Source organism: Henckelia pumila, chromosome 2 (genome assembly GCF_033568475.1).
Source record: "Henckelia pumila isolate YLH828 chromosome 2, ASM3356847v2, whole genome shotgun sequence".
Taxonomy (NCBI): domain Eukaryota; kingdom Viridiplantae; phylum Streptophyta; class Magnoliopsida; order Lamiales; family Gesneriaceae; genus Henckelia; species Henckelia pumila.
Genome location: NC_133121.1, coordinates 119,879,066 through 119,904,668, shown reverse-complemented (window position 1 = coordinate 119,904,668; position 25,603 = coordinate 119,879,066). Strand labels below are relative to the sequence as shown.

At 32.8% G+C, this 25,603-nt stretch overlaps 5 protein-coding genes across 9 annotated transcripts; all 5 read right to left on the bottom strand.

Annotated features, from left to right (window-relative positions):
• Positions 1–3,674: 3,674 nt before the first annotated feature.
• Positions 3,675–10,303, bottom strand: LOC140882029 (transcription repressor MYB6-like). 4 transcript variants are annotated; one of them, XM_073287757.1, is made up of 4 exons: positions 9,951–10,303; positions 5,369–8,791; positions 4,747–5,251; positions 3,675–4,236 (listed from the first exon to the last, which is right to left on the bottom strand). In XM_073287757.1, exons 2-4 carry the CDS (start codon positions 5,669–5,671, stop codon positions 4,109–4,111), a joined length of 936 nt encoding a protein of 311 aa, XP_073143858.1. In that variant the 5' UTR covers positions 5,672–8,791; positions 9,951–10,303; the 3' UTR covers positions 3,675–4,108. The 4 variants fall into 4 exon arrangements, with proteins under 4 accessions (XP_073143858.1, XP_073143855.1, XP_073143856.1 ...); XM_073287754.1 differs by having other exon boundaries at positions 4,747–5,677; positions 8,501–8,791; XM_073287755.1 differs by having other exon boundaries at positions 4,747–5,674; positions 8,501–8,791.
• A 3,985-nt stretch (positions 10,304–14,288) lies between these two features.
• On the bottom strand, positions 14,289–17,703 carry LOC140883453 (transcription factor MYB97-like). 2 transcript variants are annotated; one of them, XM_073289920.1, is made up of 4 exons: positions 17,277–17,703; positions 15,456–15,761; positions 14,941–15,340; positions 14,289–14,681 (listed from the first exon to the last, which is right to left on the bottom strand). In XM_073289920.1, exons 2-4 carry the CDS (start codon positions 15,756–15,758, stop codon positions 14,554–14,556), a joined length of 831 nt encoding a protein of 276 aa, XP_073146021.1. In that variant the 5' UTR covers positions 15,759–15,761; positions 17,277–17,703; the 3' UTR covers positions 14,289–14,553. The 2 variants fall into 2 exon arrangements, with proteins under 2 accessions (XP_073146021.1, XP_073146022.1); XM_073289921.1 differs by having other exon boundaries at positions 14,980–15,340.
• Positions 17,704–18,311: 608 nt separating this feature from the next.
• Positions 18,312–19,073, bottom strand: LOC140879425 (polyubiquitin). Its single transcript, XM_073283125.1, has one exon. It carries the CDS (start codon positions 19,071–19,073, stop codon positions 18,312–18,314), a length of 762 nt encoding a protein of 253 aa, XP_073139226.1.
• Positions 19,074–19,967: 894 nt separating this feature from the next.
• Positions 19,968–21,218, bottom strand: LOC140884660 (cyclin-U1-1). The gene is made up of 2 exons (XM_073291490.1): positions 20,799–21,218; positions 19,968–20,379 (listed from the first exon to the last, which is right to left on the bottom strand). The coding sequence occupies exons 1-2, from the start codon at positions 21,185–21,187 to the stop codon at positions 20,091–20,093; spliced, it is 678 nt and encodes a 225-aa protein (XP_073147591.1). The 5' UTR covers positions 21,188–21,218; the 3' UTR covers positions 19,968–20,090.
• Positions 21,219–22,910: 1,692 nt separating this feature from the next.
• Positions 22,911–24,797, bottom strand: LOC140878283 (myb family transcription factor MOF1-like). Its single transcript, XM_073281882.1, has 6 exons — positions 24,668–24,797; positions 24,487–24,563; positions 24,312–24,354; positions 23,654–23,729; positions 23,309–23,513; positions 22,911–23,111 (listed from the first exon to the last, which is right to left on the bottom strand). Exons 1-6 carry the CDS (start codon positions 24,795–24,797, stop codon positions 22,911–22,913), a joined length of 732 nt encoding a protein of 243 aa, XP_073137983.1.
• Between the last annotated feature and the right edge of the window lie 806 nt (positions 24,798–25,603).

The window sequence follows — 25,603 nt, the reverse complement described above, 5'->3', positions numbered from 1 at the left end:
CATTTAGTTTGGAAGATCGAAAAAACAGGACAGAGATTTTGGTATTCTTTCTATTTGATATTTTTTAAAAAAAACATCTTTCTATTTTGACTTTAAGGAAAATAAAATTGAATATAAGAATCTGAAATGCAATAAACATTAAATTCTTATTTCTACCATATTTCGAGGTACTTTTTTTTTTTTTTTTGCCTGGTGAGATTTTCTCATCTTGATTTTTCATATATGATATTCAGACATGCGATATGTAAATAATATGTTTATCAAACTATCAAATATGCATTTTTAAAAGTACAAATTGATTCGGGCATTTCATTTATCCACTTAAATAAATTTTAAATTTTTTTATGCAATGTTGGAAAATAATTTTTTCAATGACCTTTTTCATACATCGCGTGAATTTGGCTTTACTTGGTCAACTTGCGAGAATTTGGAAATCTCAATGTTAATAATGTATACACATGCATTTTATGATTTATGAATATTCAATTTTGATTGTGAAAATTTATTAGTTTCAATAACCCAATTTATTATTCTTAATTAGGATGAATTTCAAATCATTACTCATCTATCGAATTCAACCATTAGAAAATAATCTAAAAATATAATTTTTCATTAGAAATATATACATGGATGGATAAAAAAACAGAAGAAATATATACATGGAAAATTTATGTAATAGTCTAACAAAAGTTGAAAATCGACAAGATTTACTTATGTATTTTTTGTGGTCATTCACTAATATGTGAAATCCGACTATTAATTACATAATTTGATAACGAAATAACAGCAATATATATTAAATTATATAATCTTATAATTTTTTATCCAAAAAGAGAAAATTAGATTGCCCAGATTAAAAATCTGGTCAGCGTCGTCACATAAAGATGTGAAACCCTAAAAATTCATGGGATCGAATTTTCTTTAAAAAAAAAAAGGGTTGACTCCGAAGGGACCCCATTCCACATGAGTCAGAGGCCCATTGGCTCATGCGGGGTTAAATCGAGGGATGTGCACGAGTAGGCAGGAACCTGAGGAAGGGAACAACATGGTCCAATCCCCAGAGCATACCCCCAAATATTTCATTGAGGAATATGCTCCAAACGAGGATCGAACCCGCAACGCTAGGGAATTTCTTCTCACGTCACCTTAGGCTTTACCAACTCGCCTATGCCCCTGTGGGCGGGATCGAATTTTCTTGCTATATATACATATGGTTCTTGTGGTTAGAAACTCACGTCATTCTGTTTGGCCCTTCACTCCACTTCATTCCTTACATGATTACTTTTTCCATTTGAAACAATTAGAAGGATCGGACATGGCACAAGATGGATCTGGAAGCTTTTCCACGAATGACATGAGCCAGCATGGCTCAAAGAAAGTGTGGACTGAGGCATTTTCGGTCGAAGAAGAGATGAAATTATTTCCAAGCTTCACGGAAAGCTTGCAACAAATGGCACACATTTCCACTCGGGTTAGTAATTTATCTTTTTAATGTTTACCTTTTCATGTTATATATATGTTATTATATTATATAAGACGATAAATTGTTGATTTGCAGGCTTAGCATGTTTCATCTTCATCTCTTTCGGCTTCATGCATGTCAACTCCCTTATCCAAATACCGCATCTATTTTATCCAATATGGTTGGATCCCCATGCATCACTAAATGATCCATCGCCAAGATGGTTAAAAAGATCTGACAAGACTTGTAGATGAACTAATTATTTGATACACAATCTCGAAAGGAAGCATTTTTTTTGTGGACGAAGAAAGGTATTAATCCTCTAGTCTTGGATTTACGAACATTGTGGCTTCAGGGCTTCCTTTAGTCCAAGCGGCTGCAACGGGGGCTGATGATTTGCATGGTGTTTGGTAATAAATAACAGTAATCGGCTGATGTCTTTCGTTATCAAATTTTGGAATACTAATTAGATAAAGAGACAAGAGACAGCTACTGGGTTTAGCAATTTCGCCTCCAAGAAGACAAGAACGCCAGAATCATTTTCACCTCTTTTGGCTTCGCTTTATTAGATACCCATTTTAGAAAGCTATTTGGTGAATTAACCAAGACAACATTTGCACACGGTTAGATAAATTATGGCCAATTTTTTACATATATTTTATACCGTCATAATTTGCAACGGTTTTTTTTAATCGACGTATTATTTTTATTGATATTTGGCGAAGCTTTAAGTTAAATTGTTGATGTAATTGTTGTGCATGGTTTGTCATTTTGATATATGTCATGTTGTCATCTTTAATTTATACTAGTACTCGGAAAAATGCGTTCCGTGCTTATGCAATACCTTTTTTTTAAATAAAAACCAGAAAAAACGAACTGATTACGAATAGGGATGGCAATTTCCTCCGAACCCGATGGGGAATCCGATATCCGACCCGAATGGAGGAGGGTATGGAGGCGTGTTTTGGACCCGATTAAATAAATGGATAAATGGGTATGGGGATCTCGTATATGGGTATGGAGGAGGATGTAGTAATATCCTACCCATACCCTACCCGATATCCGATTATATATATATATATATATATATATATATATATATATATATATATATATATATATACACACGCATATTGATTTATATTAATTAAATGCTAATTTAATTTTTTTGTTGAATTATGTTAGTTGGATGGAATTTTTTTGTTGAATTATGTTAGTTGGATGGAACAATGAAAATTATTCATATATATATATATATATATATATATATATATATATACACACGCATATTGATTTATATTAATTAAATGCTAATTTAATTTTTTTGTTGAATTATGTTAGTTGGATGGAACAATGAAAATTATTCGTATAAATCTAATGTTATTTTGTAGGAGTTTTATTTTTTATACTCTCTCCGTCCCATATATGTTGTCTTGTTTTAGTTTTCACACGAATTAAGAAAAATTTATTGGAAAAATAAATTTTATATAAACTTCATATTTTATCCCTATTTAATGTATTAAAAAATGTTTGCACAATTTTCAAAGTGTAGTTAATAGGGGTATATTAGTAAAGAAGTGTAAAAAAGTATTACTAAATATGATATATGACTATATATTTGGTACAAGCAAAAAAAGAAATGTGGACACTATAATTAGGACGGAGGGAGTATAATTTTTAAGTTGTAGATTTTCTACTATGTTTCATTTTTTCTATTGTTCTCTTAAAAATTTTGGTATAAAAATCTAGTAAATAAGTATAGTTTTATCAAAATAATTCAAATTTGAAAAAATGTATTTGTATGGAGTAGATATGATAAATGTGTATATGGGTAGGGTATGGATATCTGATCCTCCGACGGGTATGGGGATGAATTTAATAAATGGATATATAAATGGGTATGGGGATGGAGATGCGATATCATACCCATACCCGACTCATTGTCATCCCTAATTACGAACAAAACTATTAACTAGTAGTCTAAAAAAATAGGAAAAGTCCCGGATAATTTCTTCAAATACTTTAACACTCTATGATGTCGTACAGTCCTCGACCTCGTTATATGCAACTCCAAAGCCAAAGCATGATCTCTACGATTGCGGACCTGCATTTTTATAATAGATCATTCTTAGAATTTTTTCTAAAAAAAACCCGACGCATGAAAGTGAAGTCGATCAACAATGGAAGATTTCTGCAGTTGGCTATTTCCAAAAATACATATATAAGTTATTAAAAACAAATACATGTCATTAAGTTGTTAATTTCAACTAAATATTTAATCCGACAAAGCCTCTCACTCTGCGAAACGAGAACCCGAAAAAGTACAAATATCGTGATTTTTTTCCCTCTGTTGTCCCATCAATTTCTCCAAACCGAGCAAGGCTGAAAAAGGTTCATTCGAGCAAAAGGAATACATCTGAGACCCAATTCTCGAATTCTTGCCTTCCCAAATCACAACTTCCTCGTAGCCACCCCTTATTAGTGAAAATGAGAAAATATATCCCCCACCACACTCGGTGGAGTCGTAGCCATTAGATGCATCGCTCCATATGAGATATCAATGACCTAAACTACACCGGGAACCAGAGTAGTAAAATTCCCAGTGCAGTATAGTCGGGCTAGTAAAAATCATGCGAGGTAGGTAGACTAGCAGGAATTCAAGTCCTCCCACTCGGGCAAGGCCACATCCAACAGCGCATTTGGTGGGAAATTGTTGAGAAGGCTTGCCAGCTCATCCTCTACAACCACGGCTCCGGGTCCCGATTCCTCATGTTCTGCACCCGAGTGAACAAATTAATCACTAAATGAAAAAAATTGTAGGAAAATATTATCATGTCACAAGGGAGAAAAAGTCTCGTATGAATAAAGTAAGAATGGAAGTCATGATCAGTGGTAAATAAACAAAACAATTAACTCAGTTCACAAAGGTGTATACTTTGCATACAACATAATGTAGGATGAAAATTCATTAATAGCACAATCACGTTTTCATTCATGTCATCAACTTCGCAAAATGCAGCAGAATAAACACTGTTTAAATAGTCTATTAAGATTGTTTTGCGAAAATTGCATAATATAGCAATAAATTCTACCTTTGCTGAGTTTGCATTCCTAAAATGTATTTACTGTTTTTTTTTTGACAAAAACCAAGGAAATTAAACGGAACAGACTTCATGTCAGCGTAACACAGCAATGAAATCTATCTATGAGGAATTTGCATTTCTAAAAATTATTCATTGTTCTCAATGTATCTCAATAATAAATCAGTTCGGTGATGTTATTACCACACATAAACTCTGATTCCAGCACCATGTAACCATCAGTCCCCATTGCAGTCGCTTCCAATGGTTGGATTGAAGGAAGCCCTGAAGCCACAACATGCGTAACTTCATGAAGAGGATTGTCCAGAGCTAGAGGCATTGGGGATGCACTTGATAAGCTCGAGCTGGGAAAAGGTGCCGTGGCTGAACCAGATAAGGAGAATGATCCGTTTGGAGCAACCAGCGACAAGGCCACACCACCTTTATTATCACGAAAAAGGGTCAGCTGGTTGTTAAAAAATGAATTATCCAGTATGATGGGTGAAGGATCATTTAGGGTTGGAGATCCAAATGTATTGAAGAAAGACGAGGTATTTGGATGAGGGGGCTGAACCGAAGCCAAAAGAGATGCAAATGATTGTGATGGTTGGTGTACTTCTACAGGAGAAATAGCTAAACCAGCACGTTTCTGCCTCTTCATCCTCGTATTCCAATAATTCTTTATATCACTGTCGGTCCTCCCAGGGAGCTTATTACATGGAAAAAATTTCAGCAGTTTAATAATTGAACACCTTATATCATATAACATGAAAACATGAACAAGGAAAACAACGAAACACGACATTAACAAAGATAAATAAATAACCAGAGAAGCAATAAGTGCCCATTTGTTGCCAAGCCTTCTGTGAAGCTTGGCAATACGTATTTCTTCGTCGACAGAAAATGCTTCCTTTTTTAGATCGGGCCTCAAAAAATTAGCCCACCTACTTCTACAACTCTTGTCAGATCTGTTTAACCCAGTATTTTTTGGTACTAAACTCCAATTCCCTACACCGCGCTCCTGCACATAGTTTTTTAAGATCTCATCTTCAGCCTCAGTCCACCCTTTCTTTGAGCCATGCTGGCTCATGTCATTTGCAGCAATGCTTCCAGATCCATCTTCAGCCATGTCCTTCTAATAGTTTCAAACGGAAAAATTGATGAACAAATAAAAAAGTGGGCTAATATTGAGCCAAAAAATGTTTTCCAATGACCAAAGTTTTGCGAAGACTATGTACGAGTGTGAGTACCCCAACAAGGCTTCCGATAATTTATAGGTTAAAAGCATTGTATTGAGTGCTTCTCTACCTACAATTTGTCGACATGCGCTGTAAAGCAAGCTTTCTAACAATAGTCAGTAAGCCATAAATATATTTCTCACTCCTTTACGATAACATTTCCCTGCTTTAATCCGTAGATTTTGGCAATCTTACACACAACACCAAATAACATGAGAGTAATTTGGTATTAGAAATTCAGTAGTTGCATATGACATGGTATTTTTTCCCACCCTCATAAAATGAAATTCCGTTTACTTTTAGAATTATCACTTACACCTCATAAATTTTTAATTCCATCCTACATTTATTTTCATACTTTTTAGTTTCTCTAGGACATTATTTGTTTTTAAATTAATGACCGAAAAAAATAAATCATCATAATACCTCGTTCATTTTTTTCCACTTTGTTGACTTATTTCGACGAAATACTTTTACTTGCAAATTTCTTTAATACCAATTCACCAGAAAGAAGTCGACAAAAGAAAGTCTAGATTTATACCCTTAAAAGTTAAAACTAACTACTACATGTATTTCAATTTAGGTAACATTGCAGGTCTCAAACTAATTGCAGAACTTTGTGGTTTACAATAAATTAATTAGACGAAGAGAGTGTACACAGAATATCACTAACAAAAACCAACTGGACCAAGGAAATTGCATTGATCAATCAAAAACCAACTGGACCAAGGAAATTGCATTGATCAATCATTTTTTAATTTTATTTCATGGAAACATCAACATTAAAGGATATCAAATATTATTGCACAGGAACTCGAAAAACAAATTTTTATCTCCAAAACTCTGTATTTTGCTATAACTAATAAAAATTTCATTACACTGATGTTCTTATTTAAAACAAGAAGACAACTAACACAACTTTGTGAAATAAATTATTTGGACAATCCGAAGATTTCACCGCTCCCAAATTTTCTTAAAATGACACATTGATTACAAGATATTTTGTACATGTAAACAGAATGACTAATATTATATACTAGCATTCCGCTGCAAGCGTTGCGTGCTCGTACAGTCCGTTTTTTTAACGAAAACAAAAAATAAAAATAAAAATAAATTGTAAATTTTAAAAATACAAATAATATATTGTTTTCCTAAACAAATAGTCACAAAAACGCAAATAGATATATCAATTTTACAAAGTTAGTGGCATTTTCGTAAATAAAAAAAAATCAAAGGGCACAAAGTGAGTGTTCTTTTGGTAAATAATAAAACATCTAATGGCTTCAAAAGAAGAAGCCATATAAAATGACTAATTTGCCTAATAATTTTGGTTTTAGTAAAAATTCAGTTAGGATATGATGGTAATTTTAAATCAAGCTTCACCAATTAATTGAAAGTAGTTAATTAGAGGGTCTCTACTGTAATAATACAGTAAGATATATATATATATATATATATATATATATATATTATCTTAAACAGAAAAGTCATAAAAATCAATACTATGTTTTTTAAAATTAATAAATAATGACCCAGAGGAATGCAATCAACCAACTCTTGAGTGAAATTACCACTTCCCTTTATTTTCAACATGTGAATCAAAAGATATTTTTAATTAAAATAATTTGTTCTAAATAATATTTACCCATAAAAATCAGCTACTAGACATAGAGAAAGGAACAAACACATTAAGATCGACACAACCAAATATCAATGAATCATTGCTGAACCTTCTTCCTAAGGCCATAGACATGCCAGATTATGCCATCCATTTGCAGCAATAAAAGATTTGATAATTCAGGAAACACGATGAGAACAAGACGCATATCAATCTTTGAAGAACAAGTATACCAAGTCTATGTGAGATTCAAACTGGAAACTCGAGTAAGGGTTAATGGCATTTGAAACAAAGGTTTCAATAGGAAACTCTTCAAATACTACACATTTTGCATATGTGATCATCATGCCCTCCACCCACTTGAGGAAGACAAAAGAAAAATGCATGTGTTTGACCGTATTTGAACCTTGCTCCTCATCTCTTACGGAGATGGTATTGTTTAGCACTTCTTAGTCACGAGAACATGGCATTAGATGGTAAATGGATTTTTGGAGCCAAATCAAGGAATTGTTATGCATTGATAGTGTGCCAAGCTTTGCAGAAGATTAATAGTGCACCAAAATTTAATATTCATGCAATTAAAACCTATTTAAATGGACTTGAGGTAGTATTTTTGTATAATCACAAAGTGACTACTCAAAATTTAATTTCCAAGTGTTGTTTTTGTTATCAAGAACCAAAGAAACGAAAAAAAACCATATTTCATGTATTGATAGTGTGCCAAGCTTTGCAGTGGATTAATAGTGCACCAAGATTTAATATTCATGCAATTAAAAGCTACTTAAATGGACTTGAGGTAGTATTTTTGTATAATCACAAAGTGACTACTCAAAATTTAATTTCCAAGTGTTGTTTTTGTTATCAAGAACCAAAGAAACGAAAAAGAACCATATTTCATGTCAGGATAATACAGCAGAATTTTATCCATGCGGAGTTTGTGTTCATAAATTGTATTTATTTATTTTTGTTAACAAAAAGCAAAGAAACTAAAAGGAACAGACTTCGTGTCATACAACTTCAAATCTATTATCATGAAAAGGGTTGATTTCTTATTGTTCCCCATGCAGTTCAAAATAATAAATCAGCTGAGTAATGCTATTACCAGACATAAACTCTGACTCCATCGTCACGTAAACCTCGGCCCCTGTATTTGGAGCTGCAAACATAAGGCCACCTTGTAAAAGGCACTCCAGTTGTCGCGGTCGCTTCCATTGGTTGGATTAAAGGAAGACCCGAAGCCAAAAACATTAGTAACTCCAAAACTGGGGGAATTGTCTACAGCTAAAGGCATTGGCGATGCACTTGATGAGCTCTGGCCGGAAAAAGGTGTCATGACTGTACAGGATGAAGAAAATGATGTATTTGGATCAACCAGTGACAAGGCCAGACCCCCCTATTTCCAAAATTATGACAATATAGTAAATAAGATTTCTACAAACTGCGGTTCGATATAAATTACAAAAGAAAAGGTAACAAATCAATGGTTGGTCTGACTTATCTCTACTAGTTCGTAAAAGTGCGCATTTAAAATGAGATATGGGTCAGTTCTTCTTGTGGATTTTTGGTTTCACAATTGTGATTAATTATGATCGCAATAGGGATAAATCTTGGTCTTGCAACAATAGACAAATTGGTTCTATTCATGAAACTATACAGCACAAAGTTTGTTAAATATCAGAAGAGTTTTCCCAGAAAAAATATATCACCAAGGTTCAAAAGGACAAATTAAGCAACAGTTTCCTTGTTTTAATGAAATAAATCGCACAAAAAGTCTCGGTCAAAATATACTAATTAAAACATTATCAGAATAAATGAATAGTAATGAAATTTTAAACAAAATTTAACTTCCAGATTCCAAGAACACCACGTCGGCAGCACTATGCTACACCTGAAATACTTCTCCCCCCATGATGTGGTCAAATATCAACCATTGGATCATCAAGACATATGTCAATTTCCATAAAAATATATGGGTCCCACGTGATCTAATGGTATTGAAATAGGGGGAGAAACACTCCCGGTGTAGCATAGACTAACCTGTCATCATTCTCGCTAAATCATCTCAAGTGTATGTCAATCATAAGTCAAACTAAATTTTATCCCCAAGTAAATAATACCATCTTGAGATAGAGTAAGTTCCATAATACAGCAATTAAACTGCAAATACCAAAAATTTCTTCTTTTATCATTTTTAATCCAAAATTTACTTACCATAGAATCTCATATTCCTCTAATTTTAAAAATAGCACTTGATCGAAGTCATCATAAATAAATAAATAAAAAACTTTGGCATAACTGTTAACTTTTCGAGATTCAACAGTGAATAGCACATCCTGATAGAACATAAAAACTGAATAGCACGTAGCAACATTTGTATATTTCACATGAACCAGTATTAGTATTATTACATTTATATATAAATAAATAGACATTTTAAAAAATCCTGGAAAGCTGCACAGAACTACTAATTGATTTTAGTCATCCAATTTAAATGGAAGGAACACACATAATGCATGGAATAGCAGTTACAATGCCAAGGAAAAGGGTTGTACCTCAATTTGCACTGAATTGACAGTTTTAATCACTTCCAACACCCGATCAAGTGCCCAGTTATGACGAGGTGGACATGGGGAGCACGGCAGACCCTTCGCCCAAATTTTATTTTTTAAAAAACGAAACTTTTTGCATTTGCCCTGGAGAGAGGAGACGAGTGGGAAGGAGGGCGAGGCGATGCTGAGGAATTTCCGTCCATGCTCGCTTCTGCGTCCGCGGCATTGTAGCACGCATCACCATTAAGACGACCTATCTTTGCAAACCAAGGGGCGGAGCCGCCGGAAGCTCCGCCCTGTTTACTTTCCTCTATACTCTCACCAAACATAAACATCGAAGTGAATAACTGAATTTCAGCCACGGAACATAAACATAAACGTCAGGTTATATTTCGGTTTTAATTTATCCAAATTTCAATTCGATTTTTCGGTTTATGAAAAATGTAATAGTAGTCAAACTATTTTATTTAAGTTCGGTTTCATTTTGTACGATAATAGACAGGTTTATACGGTTCGGTTTGAACAATAATACATAACACAATAAAATTTAGAGGTGTTCATCGACCGGTTCGATTCCGTTTTCGATTTTTTATTTAGTTTTTTTTGATTTTTGTTTGAAAAATATATAATTCGATATCCGAACCATTTTTCTTCGATTCGATTCGATTTTCTACCAAAACGGTTCATTTATTTCAGTCAGTTATTTCGATTTTGAAACGATTATTCAAAGTAATAATATAAATATATTGTAAAATATAATATGCAATCGTTTTACATGATTTCTTAGTAAAACTTTTAAAAACAAAATTTAAATGAATTACATAAACAAAAATCAACTAAAAATTACATTAAACAATCATTAATTAATCAACTATAAATTAAAAAACAACAATAATGAATTACATAAACAACAATCAACTACGAATTATTCAAAATGATTATTCATTCATTAAATATATATAATCTCATAACATATATAATATAAAAACAAATATAAATAAAATTATTAATTTAATGAAAATTTTTGGTTTTTTCGGTCGATTCGGTTTTGACATATATAATCCAAAATTGAACCAAATAAACTTCGGTTTTAAGATTTATATCCGAATTGCAAAATATGGTTTTCGGTTCGGTTCGGTGTTTGATTTTTTCAGTTTGGATTTACGGTTTTTTTGTTTTTATCCGAAATTTAAACACCCCTATAAACTGCGAACATTATAATTAATATAAATTATATGATAACTAATTAATAATATTTTTTCATGAAAATTTATTTTTTTAATAAGTGGTTAAATTAAAAATTTGCCTCAAATCATCTCATAAGAATTTTATGATATTAAATTTATTTTAAAATATTTTTAAAAAAATCTTTTCATGTTATACAAAATATCTTAATTAATTACGTTAATTTGTGCTTCTTTAGAAAATAAATAAAATAAAAAATCTTGAAATTAATTATATTTATTTATGGATATAATCTATAAAGAATATGTCTCACACAATTAACATACAATTAACATGTGAGATCGTGTCATGAGATTTTGTGTTATTTTTTTACATATGTATGGATATGATCTATAAAGAATATGTCTCACACAATTAACATGTGAGACCATGTCATGAGATTTTTTGCTATTTTTATACATATGTTAAATATAAAATAGAGTAACACTCCTGTGAAACGGGTCAATTTTACCCATATTTATAATAATAAGTAATATTTTTGGCATAAAATATAATATTTTTTAATGAATAACTCATATAAAAAACTCGTCTAAAAAAAATGATCCTTGAAACCGTCTCATAAGAGTTTTTGTCTATAAAATAATTTAATAATGACAATGATTAAATTGTGACATTGTTTGTCATTTTTTTATAATTATTTAAAAGCAAGAAAATTTTAGTTACAAACTTTTATAATTTAAAATTCGATAAATTAATAGCATCTATAAAATTATTTTTTTTTTCGTTCTCGACGTGAGCCAATATATGAAATTAATAATTTTAATAAATTAATAAAATAATAATTTTACAAAATACATTGTACAAACTTATATTTCCATCAATATTATAAATTAATATTCACTAAAATTACAAAAATAACTAATATAGTTTAGTAAAGTATAATTCCATTGTCGTCTTTCCATAAAATTTAATTCTATTATTGTTTTTGTTTATATGGTTAATTTAATTTGATCAATAAATAAATTGAATATTAGTTAATTATTAAAAATAGTTAGTATCATTTATTTTTATATATGCATATACACATATATAATAAATTTTATATATTAATTTAAATAATATAATGCAAATTTTAGTGAAATACAATGATTTTTTATGTGATTAAATTTATGTTAGTTGAATAAAAAAAATTAATACTTTAAATATTAAATTCTGAATTATTGATTAATTAATACTCTCTAAATTAATAAAATTTCACAGTCGCAATATTATTAATTTATAGAAATTTTGTTGTACATAGGATTTAGGAAGTACTCTACACAATAGTGTAATTAGAGTCTAATAATCCACAAATTTTGTTGTGATTATATGTGAAATGCACTAGTAAGTGTTATAATCCACTAAATAAATAATAGCAATATAACACAATCTGTTAATCTTATTATCCAAATAAAGGGGAAAAAAAAAAAAGAGATAATCATATTACATATTACCCAAATCATGATAAATCTTGTCAGATTTGCGAAACCTTAAATCATTTTCTGAGAATTTTCTAGCTATATATATGTGTGTATTTCTGTGGTTACAAATTCACACCAATATTTATGTTCCATTGCAACACAGCGTGGTGGAGCTTCTCGCAGCGGCCATTCTATTAGCAAAGAAACGTACTATGTTCTTGAAAGAATGGAAGATGATCGATTTGCACGACGAATAAAAAAAAATTTGTGTAATTTTTCTAAGAAAACGATCTTGTTCCTTCCAATTCCGTAATTTTTCTAAGAAAACGATCTTCGTTCCTTCCAATTCCTCGAAACGATGGATATTGGAAGCTCGAGGGGTTTGTTCGTATCAAAGAAAGTGTGAAGATAATGTCATGATGCAGGGAATTGGCCTTGATAGAGCTGGAAAGGGTTACATCCATGTCATTTCTTGCAATCGTCTATGTATCAACTTGAAAAGTACCTAATATCTTGTTGCTTTTTTGTTAATCATACAATCAATTTCTCCCGAACCGAGACAGATCGAAGAAGGTAAATCCGAGCAATAGGAATTAATATGATGTATCAAATAATCATTACTGTATTTTTATGTATTGGTAAAAATTATCAATCGTACACTTGTTTCAGTACCACATTTGTAGTACGTCGATCGACTGGTATGAACAAGATATAACTTGCATGTTTTTCATTTTTACTTGGAAAATAAGTAATTAAATTAAAAATCTATGCAAGAAGAAATTTACATTTTCGGTTTTGATCATCAACTGGATGGATCTGGAAGCTCAAGGGATCTGTCTAAGAAAGGAATTCTGGTCCTAATAGATTTGCTAAGAATTGTAGAAGTAGATGGGCTAATTATATATTTAAGGAAAATACACACATTTTCTACGGATGGAGGCCTCACTCATTTTTAAGCTTCATATATAGAAACTTGGCAACAAATGGTCTTGTTTTGTTTATTACTATGGGTAAGCATTTGAGTTATAATCTCAAGAAAATACACATTTTTTCTATCGATGCCTTTATATATAAGAGATCGTTATTTTTTATTTATCGTAAAAAAAATCTGATTAATTAGTTGCTGCTCAATCGAAAAAGGGAAAAAGATCCACCATCTTTAAAAACCGACAATTTAAAATTCATGACAAAAATATTAATATTTACATTAAAAAAATATTTAGATAAAATATTTGCATCAAAATTTACTGTACAAAGTAAATATTATGAATAATCGGTTACCTCTTTTTTTGTGATTAATTAGTTGCTGCTCAATCGAAAAAGGGAAAAAGATCCACCATCTTTAAAAACCGACAATTTAAAATTCATGACAAAAATATTAATATTTACATTAAAAAAATATTTAGATAAAATATTTGCATCAAAATTTACTGTACAAAGTAAATATTATGAATAATCGGTTACTTTTTTTAAAATCCATTTTTTAAATTTGGTTTTTTTTATTATTGTAATTTTTTTAAAAACAAAAACAAAAACAAAGAACGCTGTTTTTGGTGCAGTAAGCGTAACACTCTTATTTAACTTGAATCAAAACATTCCTCTTAATAATGCGGAAGTGCACTGCTGAAGGAATATAACTCATCCCATATTTTATGTAACATACATCAGTTGCATTTATATAAATTTATTCTTAGAATATATTTTTAAAAAAGTATGAACAATAACTGAAGATTTCTGCTGTTTCTAAAATACATGCCATTAATTCTCGTAATAGTCAGTTTTACACAATGACAAACCTCCCAAACACTTCGTCAATCATACCATCAATCAGACCAAGACTGAAAAAGGTCAATTCCAACAATAGGAATGTATTGAAAAATCATCAACTTCCTGAAGTGCACCCAGCCGTATCGGTAAAAATCAGGCGTCCACTTGTTTCACCATAGTTGTAAGTAGGTGGACTAGCACGGATTCAAGTCTTCCCACTCGGGTAAGGGCACATCTAACGGCATGCCTGGCGGGAAATTGTTGAGCAGGCCTGATAGCTCCGCATCCATGGAATTGATTCCATGCCTTGATTCCTCATGTTCTGCGCCAGAGTGAACAAATTAATCACTAAATAAAAATATTGTAGGAAAACGTTACCATGCCACAAAAAGTTACCATGCCACAAAAATCTTGCATGAATCAAATAAGAACGAAAGTCATAATCAGAGGCGAAAAACCGATGAAACTGAAAGGAACAGATTTCCTGTGGTAACTTCAAAATCTATGAGCATGAAAAGGGTACATTTCTCATCGTTCTTCGTGTAGTTCAAAATAATAAATCAGCCACATAATGTTCTTACCAGACATAAAGTCTGATTCAATCACAATGTAATCCTCACCTTTATTTGGCGCTGGATAGGATGAAGAAAATGATCCTTTTGGAGCAACTAGTGCCAAGGCTAGACCACCCTTGTTGTCACGAAAAAGGGTCAGCTGGTTGTCAAAAAAGGAATTAACCAGTTTGCTTGGTGAAGGATCATTTAGTGATGGAGATCCAACCGTGATGGAGCAAGATGCGGTATTTGGATGAGGGGGTTGACACAAAGCCAAAAGAGATGAATATGATTGTTGCGGCGGGGAATTGGACGGCTGATGTTCTTGCCGCGCTTCATGAGAGGAACCTGCTAAACCTGCACTTTTCTGTCTCTTCAACCTTGTATTCCAATAATTTTTTATGTCACTATCAGTCCTACCTGGAAGCTATTTACATGGAAAAAATTCATCAGCTTAACAATTGATCGCCTTATAACATATAATATGAAAAGATAAACACTGAAAACAACGAAACAAGCATTAACAAAGATGAAGTACTAACCCGAGCGGCAATGCATGCCCATTTGTTGCCAAGCCTTCCGTGAAGCTCGGCAATAATCATCTCTTCATCGACGGAAAAGGCTCCCCTATTGAGATTGGGCCTCAAAAAATTAACCCATCTACTTCGACAACTCTTGCCAGATCTGATTAACCCGGAATTTTTAGGTACTAAATTCCAATCCCCCACACCATGTTCCTGCACATAGTCCGCTAATATCTTATCTTCAGCCTCCGTCCACCCTTTCTTTGAGCCATGCTGGCTCATGTCATTTGTAGCAAGGCTTACTGGTCCATCTTGTGCCATGACCTTTTGATAGTTTCAAATGGAAAAATCAATGTAAAATTGAAAAATGCAGGCTAATATGGAGAAGAAAGGGTGGTTTTTAGGACAAAGTTGGGCGAAGGCTGAGTATGAGAGTGAGAACAACGATAAGACTTTCGATAATTTATAGGCGAAAAAGCTTTGTATCAAGTGCTTTTCTAGCTAAAAATTGTCGATATTCGCTTAAAAGCAAGCTTTTTAACAATAGTCAGTAAGCCATAAATATATTTGTCACTACTGTATTATAAGGTTTTCCTACTTTAATGCATAAGATTTTGGCAATCTTAGACACAACACTAAATAACAATCGAGTAATTTGTAATTAGTGATTCAGTAATTGGACATGAGATGGTTTTTTTTCTCACCTTCATTTCACGAAACTCAATTTACTCTGAGAACAATTATTTATAATCACAAATTGTCAATTCCATCCTACGTATATTTTCAAATTTTTTAGCTTCACAAGGATATCCTTTTTCTCTCTATTTCCACCATAACACCTCATTCATTTTTCTTTAATATGTTTATTTTTTATTTTCACATAAAGATTTATACCTGCAGATATCTTTAATACCCATTCAATATAGAAAGAAGTCAACAAAAAAAGGTATAGAATTATATTGTTTGGTGCGAAAGGATGAGACATTAATTGATTACACATTTTTATTTCATCCACCATTTGGCTCAAATTCTACAATAATTATACTTACAAATCATTATGTTATCCATATGTATTGATTTATCATCTCTGTGTCAACATCTTTCATCTCATCCCATAAACCAAAAGGTAACCTTAAACTAACTAGTACATGTGTTCTATTTTAGGTTAAGTTGCAGGTTTTGAACTATTAGTCTATTATATAACTTTATGGTTTACCATAAATTGAATAAGAAATATTTACTAATTAAATTGAAATAAGAAATATACTCCAAAAAAAATCTCACTTGAAATATACTTATTAAAAATTTATCATAATAATTGAATAACGATGCATTTTAAACAGAATTTAACTTCCAACTCCCAAAAACACCGTCACCAGCACCAAAGAGAGGTTGCCATCATTCTCTCTATATCATTTCAGCACTATAACTCGCTACTATGGCCAGGCAGACACCATTGTTTGTATCCGCTGGCAGGTCTTTGCAATAGACCGGCAAGGCCAGCATAAAAGTTATATGACTATCTTTTTTAACATAGGACAGAACATACCATTGAACTCAAGGTTTTCAGTCATTTTTCCTAGTTCCCAAATTTTATTTTGTTGAACAGTTAACATTATATTTTTCCTTTTTCACTAAAAATCACATGGTACATTTCATAAATATAAAATTAGTAAGCGTTATCAGTGGACGTCCACACCACATTCAAATACAACCCAAATTTCTAAATATTGCTCTGGCCTGGCTTTCCACGGAATCTAAATATGAACTCAGTTTTAAACTATGGAATGTGCATAACACATTAAATAACAGTTATAATGCCAAGGAAAAGGGTTATACCTCTGAATTCCAAGGATTTAATCACTTCCAACTCCCGATCAAGTGTCCGGCTTCTACAAGATGGACATGGAGAGCCGGGTGGACCCATCAATTTGGCTGAAAGGCCAAATTGTAGGCCAAAATATATATTTTTTTTAGAAAAATTACACATAAAATTCGTTATATGTGCGTCGCACACTCTGCTGCCAGCATCCTGGAGAGCGGAGACGAACGGAGTTAAGAGCTCAGCAGCGCAATTTTCCTCCATATTCGCCTCCTTGCCCGCGGCGTTGTTGCATAAGTCACCATTGGGAGGACCTATCTTTGCTAACCAAGGGGCGGCGCCGCCCAAAGAACATAAATATCGACCTGAATTTCGAGCCACAAGATCGACAGCCATAATCCATACGACAAGAAATTCGCTGAAAATGTTTAGGGTTTCACATTAGGCGACTGCCAGAGAAACAAAATTCAGAGTAGTTGGGGAGCGATTGCCTTATAAGTTATTGGGCCTTAACTCATCCCCATGTGTTCAGCCCAATATAACATAGGGAGTCTATGCTATAAACTACCAATTGTTTGGCCCAATTTTTCAACCCATTATATTCAACATGTACATCAGCTCATGAACTCGACTAACTTTTTCATTTTTGACCGGAAATCGCCGTGAATATTTGTCTGGTGTTCATTCCGTAAGCTCGACCGAAAAAATGTTGGTAAAATAATTGAAATTATGGTTATATACACACACATCCATCTACTTTACTAAATCGGACACTCCAATGACGCTAAGCTCAACTAAATTTACCATGCATTCATCCGAATTTTAGAATTTTCTCCAACCAACAAATTTCATTTCACAATTAACTAAAGCGGATTTCAAAGGATGAAGTAATAAATACGTAAAATTATAATGATTAATACTCATGCAAATGTTTAATCCATTAGCTTATAAGAAGATTATAAAAAGGCAAAAACTTCTCATATATAGCACTGTATTATAAAGTTTCTGATGAAAAATAATGTAATAAATCATCATATAACAAATTAAATTATTCAATATCCACCAGTACTCCGGCTAACACTCCCTTTAAACACGTAAATATAGTCCCCATTTTCAACACCATGCCAACGAAGGCTACAATCTTCACGCATGATTCTCTGCTTATGTATGAATATATACTCGTCGACCGGAAGTATTCCCTTCTCCAGCAACATGCGCCTCACGTCCCCGACCCGGCTCGTGTCAATCGTCTCAACGGGTATTTTAGCCGCATTCATCAAGCAAGATGATGTCTGAATGACGACCCCCAGAATATTTGCTGGTGGCTCGACCATAATTCGAGTCATGGTTTTCAAAAACACGATGATTTCCGAGTATTCTTGAATCCCATATTCGCTCAAGTTCCGGAAATCATCGTCCATCTCTAATCCGCAAAAGAATAGTGTCATCCTCTTTATAGGGGTGCCATCGACTATATGGATCTTTTCCTTTAAGCTCTTTATGGTGTCGTATTTGTCGACCGATACTTCGATTTTTCGGGTGGAGAACTTCACGGTGACTTTGATTTGGTTGTCTTCTAGGGAATTAGGTGAGATGTGTTTGATGAAAAGGTTGATTTTCGTACCCTCGGAAATGAATGGATAATCCGATAAATCGAGGCCGTCGATCAGCTCCCAGTCGCAAACCGTTAGGGTTTGTGAGGACTCGGGGATGCCTAGACAGCTTCGTAGTTTGGATTTTATTTCAAGAATTGGTTCTTGAAATGCAACATCTAAAGACACTTCACAGTCTTTCATTACAATGATGATCTTCATGATGTGGAATTTTTTTTTAAAGAAAAAATTTTGGAAGAAAAAGTATGAATTGAAATCACTCTCTTGGTCTAGATTTTGATTGATCAATGCATGATACATAAAAAGAAGAGATCATGTAGAGAATATGAGCGTTAGCAGCTGTTAAGTCATACTGAATTTGATCAATTTGTTTTCATGAGTTGGTGTGTTGAGCATGAAGAATAATTAATGCATGCAAAATGCGCATGCAAGAACTAACTTTAATTAATTTGGATTCAAAGTTATTTTAAATGCAAGGTGAAATATCAATATTTTTATGTCTTGCGTAAAGAAATTGAAATTTTTGTTTTTGTATTCACTCACCAATATATTTTCGAACCGTTTACAAAATAATAAGTAAAATTTTTAACTCGAGATAAACATTAATAATTGATAAATATAATTGCACCTACACTTTAATACGATTATAGAAACTATAGTAATTATATATAATGCTGGCCGTTAATCAGTCGAACTTGTATTGCAATTTCCATATAGATTTGAAATCAAAACACAAAGTAATTTATCTTCAAATTTCGAACCATAACTAGTAAATATTGAATTTGTTTCCTCTCCCAACGTAAATGCATGTTTTGCTTGCTAGACTTGAAATTACATAATCATTCCTTCAATTTATTTAAAAAAAAATTATTTTCAAAACACATTTAAAATAATTATTAATTTCAAATTGCAACGTGTAACGCAATATATAACTCCCCGTGTGTACATGTAACTTATTCCAAATATAACTCTATCATGAGTCATGAATTCATCATGATTTCGTTTGAGTAATTCAAATGAAATGATAAAAGATATATAATATATGTACATATATAATGGTATATAATGGTTAATAACCGTAACTATAATGATTTGCATCAAACAATATTTTAGTATAAAAATATATATATATCATTTACTTACACCTGGATTGATTAGTTACAAGTCCATAACTGAATGATTATATGAATGAAGAGATCACATTTAGACACACATTAACTAGTCAACTATCAGAGACGGCGACGAGGAAATCTGCGTGTCTTCGACAGAAATCTCGGTGGTGTCGTCGGCGGCGGAGGTGTTGGTAGTTGTAGGCCTGTCAATGGCGGCGCCGCCGCCGCCGTTACAGAGCACCACCTCCTTCTCCAAGTGCTGGCAGTAGCTTTCGAAAACACTGGAGCTCACTGTAACACCAAAGTCTAACAGGAAAAGCAACTCTATTTCCAACCTGTTGAGCTCTGTGATGCTCACTCCTCCCACACGGGCGTAGAATGCATTGTTGTAGTGCCTGAATTTATAATCAGATTTGATTCCATTTTATTCATCAAGTATTGTTTCTAAAGATTGAAACAAAAAGTCGATCAAATTGAATTTAAAGAATTGGAGTAAACAAATTGAAAAGTGGTTTCTAAAAAATTTCCAAACACTGACGTCTAAAAATGGATCAGAGACCCCAAAGAGTCATCCAAGATGGTTGATTAGATGAACTCTTAGTTAGAAGTCCGTCGGACAAGAGTACTTGTCGAATGCTGTTTACCTGACTAATTTAGTTTACAGTATCTTTTTAAATTAATCTGTCGAACAAGACTTGCCGAATTTGATTTACCTGAGTTTTCATCGTTAATTTTGAGTTTATCCAATGCATACCGAATGATCATTAAAAAAAAAAAGTATATCGAGAGATTCGAGGAAAATGGAAAGACTCACACATCATCGAGGATCTTGGAAGCCACCAAGACACTGGTGAGCAGGAGCCGGTGAACATTGAGAGACACCAGAAGCGAGTCCGGGTACTTGTGCAGGACCCGATCGATATACACGAACCCAACCACGAAACAAGAAGGGCTACAGCTCGTGTACTTGTATATTCTCTCGATATATTTTTCAAGGCTGATCCCAGGCTCTCTCACGCCATGAAAGGGGCTCAAGCTTTTCCCTAACCAGGAACCAATGCTCTCTTCGTGGTGGTAATTGTGCAGGAGTTGGTCGTTCCGGTTCACGAGCTTTTCGAGCATGTACGATAGAATGGTCAGCACTCGCGGCGTCGATGCCCCTTCTTGCCCCGTCTGCGGCGGCGCCGGCGGTTTTGGTAACATGGCGTTACGGGAGCGGCGGTGGCAAACTGTGGCCTCACATGTATTATTGGTTTTCTGGAACGTGAATCAATGAACCTTATCTACTTGGGATGTAATGCCTGAGTGACACGTGGCGGTCTTATTTGCCCGTAAAATTTTTTGTTCATTCCCATTTGTCCCCAGGAATTCTTTTTCCTTTTTTTTTATTTTAAATAATATAATATAATATGTATGGATGAGATGGGGAGTCCTGGTCAACTTCAATTTAATTTCTATGAATAAATTTTGTCCTTTTACTTGCAATGCTTTTCAGGATGGGTATTGATTAAATTTCAATTCCCATAATAAAATAAGATATCATCATTTTATTTTCGTTTCATTTTCAGACATGTACTTTTATTTATATTATTTTCCATTAAATTGTTGTTAATTTTTAGGGAAAAAATTTTGCCTTTTTTGAAACATGGTCTGACAATCGATATAATTGCAAAAGACTTTTGGATATGGCCAAAATAATTTTTGTTCATTGATAACACTATTTAAAAATAGTATCGCACGAACAAAACATCTTCAAAAAATAAAATCAATTATTCATCATGTCGTTCAATAAAATACAATTTTAGAAAAAAAAAAAAAAAAGAAGAAGAAAGAACCATTCAAAAAATACATTAATCCGACCTAGATTGTCAAATAATTTCATGCCAACTGGTGGCACTTTTCTCCTATGCGTACATGTGAAAAAAATACAATAATAATCACATTGATTAAATATTCAAAATTAAACTCGAGCTTCAGTTATTCAAATATAAAATAAAAAAATAACCGAGCCTCAGTATTTTAATTGAACCTGCTCCAAACTCATACTCATGTTATCTATACTATCTATACTATATTATCTATACTTGAGAGGTATATAATAACTGTATTTGATATGACAAGAGGACACCATGTTTTTTTTTTCATTTTACCCTCACTTTTAACTCTTTTTTCACGTTTTACCTAAATCTCCCTACTTCATTCTCTCTCCCACCTTCTCACGTCTCCATAATCGATTCGAATTGAATCGTCCAATTCTGAAAGCCAAAATATCAAGCAAAGATATGAAGTTTTTTCTCCAATGCAAGGGTGTGTTGCTACTGTTTTTGTTTTTTTTCTTTCATATCTCAGTCAAATTTTTATGCTTCATTATAGTGAATTTCTTTGAATTCTTATCATCTATCTAATTTTTTTTCTACAATTGGTACTATCACATTTTATTAGTTATATACGCATAGTGTGTGCCACTATAGTTAGTATTATTAGAACGAGATCATGATAAAGAACGTGTAATACGTAGATAAAAAAAATTCATACATATGGATAACATGTATATCCACATCTTTATCTATTTCTAAAATTTAAGTCCATATTTGTTTAAATATTAAAGACAGTGTAATTCACTTCTCATCTTTCACACGCAACAATATCTTAAAATCTAATTATTATTTACCCGAGGACATGATGAACTTATTCCTAACAAAAAAGGGCATTGTTTGATGTTTGAAATTGGAATTTGTTATGCGCTAAAATGAATCACTAGACAAAAGAAACTTGTGAAAATTGTGCATTTTCAATGTCAGCATCCCAATCCAACTAATATACATGGATAACGAAACACTAAACCAACTCCCAAACGAAAGTTTGGCACATTTCTTTAGTACTAATAATAATAATTCAATAACCTTGTAAAATACATGCATATTCGTCAAGAATTACATAAACCAATAGAAAGGTTAAGATTTAGCCTATGAAGTTGTTGGAAATGAACATTAGAATTTGGTTGCTGATGCCTATCGAATGAAGAAGAGACCATTGCAGCCTCGCTCGTCTCACTACCTGTAGTTGAAGACACATTACTCATAGGCAAACACAAAGACAGCGACAATTCACAGCCATCGATTTCATCCTGACAAAATTTGCAAAATATATTATAAATTATTGTTAAATAACAAAATTCAAACCCATTACTTAAAATGGTTGGACCTTCTTTTCAGAAACAAAAAGAGCCTAAAAAATAGGCCCCAAAAGCTATAAAAAAAAGAAGATATATAGAGTGTATAATATCCTGTGTTAAAGAGAGAGAGAGAGGATATTGTATTGTACCCTGAAAAGGTCAGGTTCCAGCACTGTCTGGTCAGAAGTGTATTCTTGAATATGCTGTTTGAGAACACAACTTTCTTCTTTCTCCTCCATTAATATTCCTCCCTTCTCAGCAATTGTCTGCATGTAATCATCATCACTGTACGGATTCCTGACTGGCTCACGCATTCCTTGGCTGCATTGTTGCAGATTCTCGATTCCTGTAGCTCTGTATATTTTATAACAGTAATAATATATATAAAGATTAATTCTTCAAGTAAACCAAATATTATATATCAACTAGTAAGTACCCTTTTATCCATCTTGAAATTCGAGAACAAAACTAGAAAATAAAAGAAGCTAGTTCACCTTTTCGTTGGGATAGGAGACATGTAGTAGAGCTCATCTGTGCGGGGACATTTTCCTAGCTGCTGAATGCTCCTATCTGCTGTATACACCAAGGCATATATATATATATATAAAAGTCAAGCAACAAATTAAATTGGAATTATTTATTTTTTATTTTTTTTTACATAAAAACCCACAGTCGCTCGCTATCTTTCGGTGCATTCTGAATAAACCCCGAACTACGCAATAGCCATCAAACTACGCTAATCAGGTAACCACACTAGGCAAGCCATATGTGACAGACTAATCAAAAAAAATGTTGACTTGGAGAATCGAACTCTTGACATATGACCAAAAGTTCACCTCCTCCACCAACTTGAACACCCCTTTTGAAAGTTGGATTTTATTTACTTGCACGCATTGGATATCAGTTTGGTTTAATTTAATATAATCAAACATTTTACTATTCTAGAGCTCTTACTTTTATTAATCCATCACGCCTATACGAGCAAAAGCTTGAAGCAAATGTACTTAACTTTGTTAAACATGAGTTGCTTATTTTATAAGATCAAATGAAAATCAAATCAAAGCAGCATTTTCGTGTTTTGCATTTATTGATGTGTGCATATATATAGATTGTAGATAGAGATAGAGCAAGCTAGGAAAGATTTATGAGAACCTTGTCCGATAAAATCAGTAGGAACCCGCATGCTTCTGTACATCTGGCATGTAGAACAAGAAAGAGGGAAGATTAAATGATGCAAAATGTAATCTTTTTTTTTTTTTGCAAAAAAGAAAAATAATTGAATTAACTTGCATGATCGAAATAGAAACTAGAAAGAAATTAAAACAACCTGAAGATGGCTTTTGACGTGAGAAATCGTGAGCCCTTTGACATCCATCAACTGCAGAACCAATTTAGGAGTCGCCTCTGCGAGCAAATATACATACATATAGATGTAACCCATGAAAATATGTATCACTTAGCTTTCACAAAAGATTGAAAAAAAAAATGGAGATAAGAAAGCTACGTACTTTCTTGGCCTCCGAGGGCTTGAATTGCATGAACAAAGCACTGGTGAAGATCAGGAGTCCATCTGAGGCGAGGCATCTTTGATCTTACATATTGTCTCACCCCATGAACATTCCTCCCATAGCTACCCATTTTTCAAGAAATTGACAAAATAATATATATTTAGAATTGGGTTTCTTCTTCTGCTGGTGAGTAAAAAAGAAACCCACCTAGGGGAGTGCTAGCTAGTTATCTGAAAGAAGAAAACAAAAGGTAATATATTAGAAGGAGACAAATGGTATAATTCGCCTGCGAATTGTTTGAACTGGGTTATAGATTTTATGAGATTTTGAATAACTGCAAAGGAGAAAAATTCTCATCACGAGTCTGCTCATCTTAATTTCCATCCGCAATCATTACAAATCCAAAAGAATTCTACGGATACCAACTGCTGCGCTGCTGCTTTGCTTTGACTCTGTTCTCTCTCTCTTGCCAGAATCTTAATTATACGCCAGCATACTGCATACTTGCTCATCATCACAAAGAAAACAGCCCCCTTCCAATATATATATGTATGTGTAGTTTTTATAATTGTCGTAAAATATTCATTTGGTGGGATATCGACAAGTCATGACTGTAAACTCTAAACTCTAACCTTTAGGATTTGGATCCCCTGCAGTAGGAAATGCTCGTTTACCCCCACGATCCACTTTGTTTTTTTTTTATTTTTCTTTTTTTGGTTTTTTTAAATATATATATTTTTTAATTCTTTAATTTTTTTCATTGTTGGAGTTTTTATTTTTGCTAAAATTTAGGGGTTTTTATTTCTCTTTTTTTTTTTGTTTTTTGTTTTTATTATACATTCTAATTCTTTTTTTTATTTTGTCAAATTTTCTTATATCATTTTTTCCTTCTTATAATTTATATTTCAACACTACATAATAATGCACCAACTAATT

Coding starts and splice junctions, on each gene's coding strand:
- LOC140883453 (XM_073289920.1), bottom strand. CDS start 15,758: ATGGCACAAGATGGACCAGTAAGCCTTGCTACAAATGACATGAGCCAG. Junction 15,341..15,455: donor GGGCATGCATTGCCGCTCGG/GTTAGTACTTCA, acceptor CCATGTAAATAG/CTTCCAGGTAGGACTGATAG. Junction 14,682..14,940: donor TGAATCAGACTTTATGTCTG/GTAAGAACATTA, acceptor ACTCTGGCGCAG/AACATGAGGAATCAAGGCAT.
- LOC140878283 (XM_073281882.1), bottom strand. CDS start 24,797: ATGGGTAGCTATGGGAGGAATGTTCATGGGGTGAGACAATATGTAAGA. Junction 24,564..24,667: donor AGCCCTCGGAGGCCAAGAAA/GTACGTAGCTTT, acceptor ATTTGCTCGCAG/AGGCGACTCCTAAATTGGTT. Junction 24,355..24,486: donor ACGTCAAAAGCCATCTTCAG/GTTGTTTTAATT, acceptor TCTACATGCCAG/ATGTACAGAAGCATGCGGGT.
- LOC140879425 (XM_073283125.1), bottom strand. CDS start 19,073: ATGAAGATCATCATTGTAATGAAAGACTGTGAAGTGTCTTTAGATGTT.
- LOC140882029 (XM_073287754.1), bottom strand. CDS start 5,671: ATGGCTGAAGATGGATCTGGAAGCATTGCTGCAAATGACATGAGCCAG. Junction 4,237..4,746: donor GGAATCAGAGTTTATGTGTG/GTAATAACATCA, acceptor ACTCGGGTGCAG/AACATGAGGAATCGGGACCC.
- LOC140884660 (XM_073291490.1), bottom strand. CDS start 21,187: ATGTTACCAAAACCGCCGGCGCCGCCGCAGACGGGGCAAGAAGGGGCA. Junction 20,380..20,798: donor TCCAAGATCCTCGATGATGT/GTGAGTCTTTCC, acceptor TTATAAATTCAG/GCACTACAACAATGCATTCT.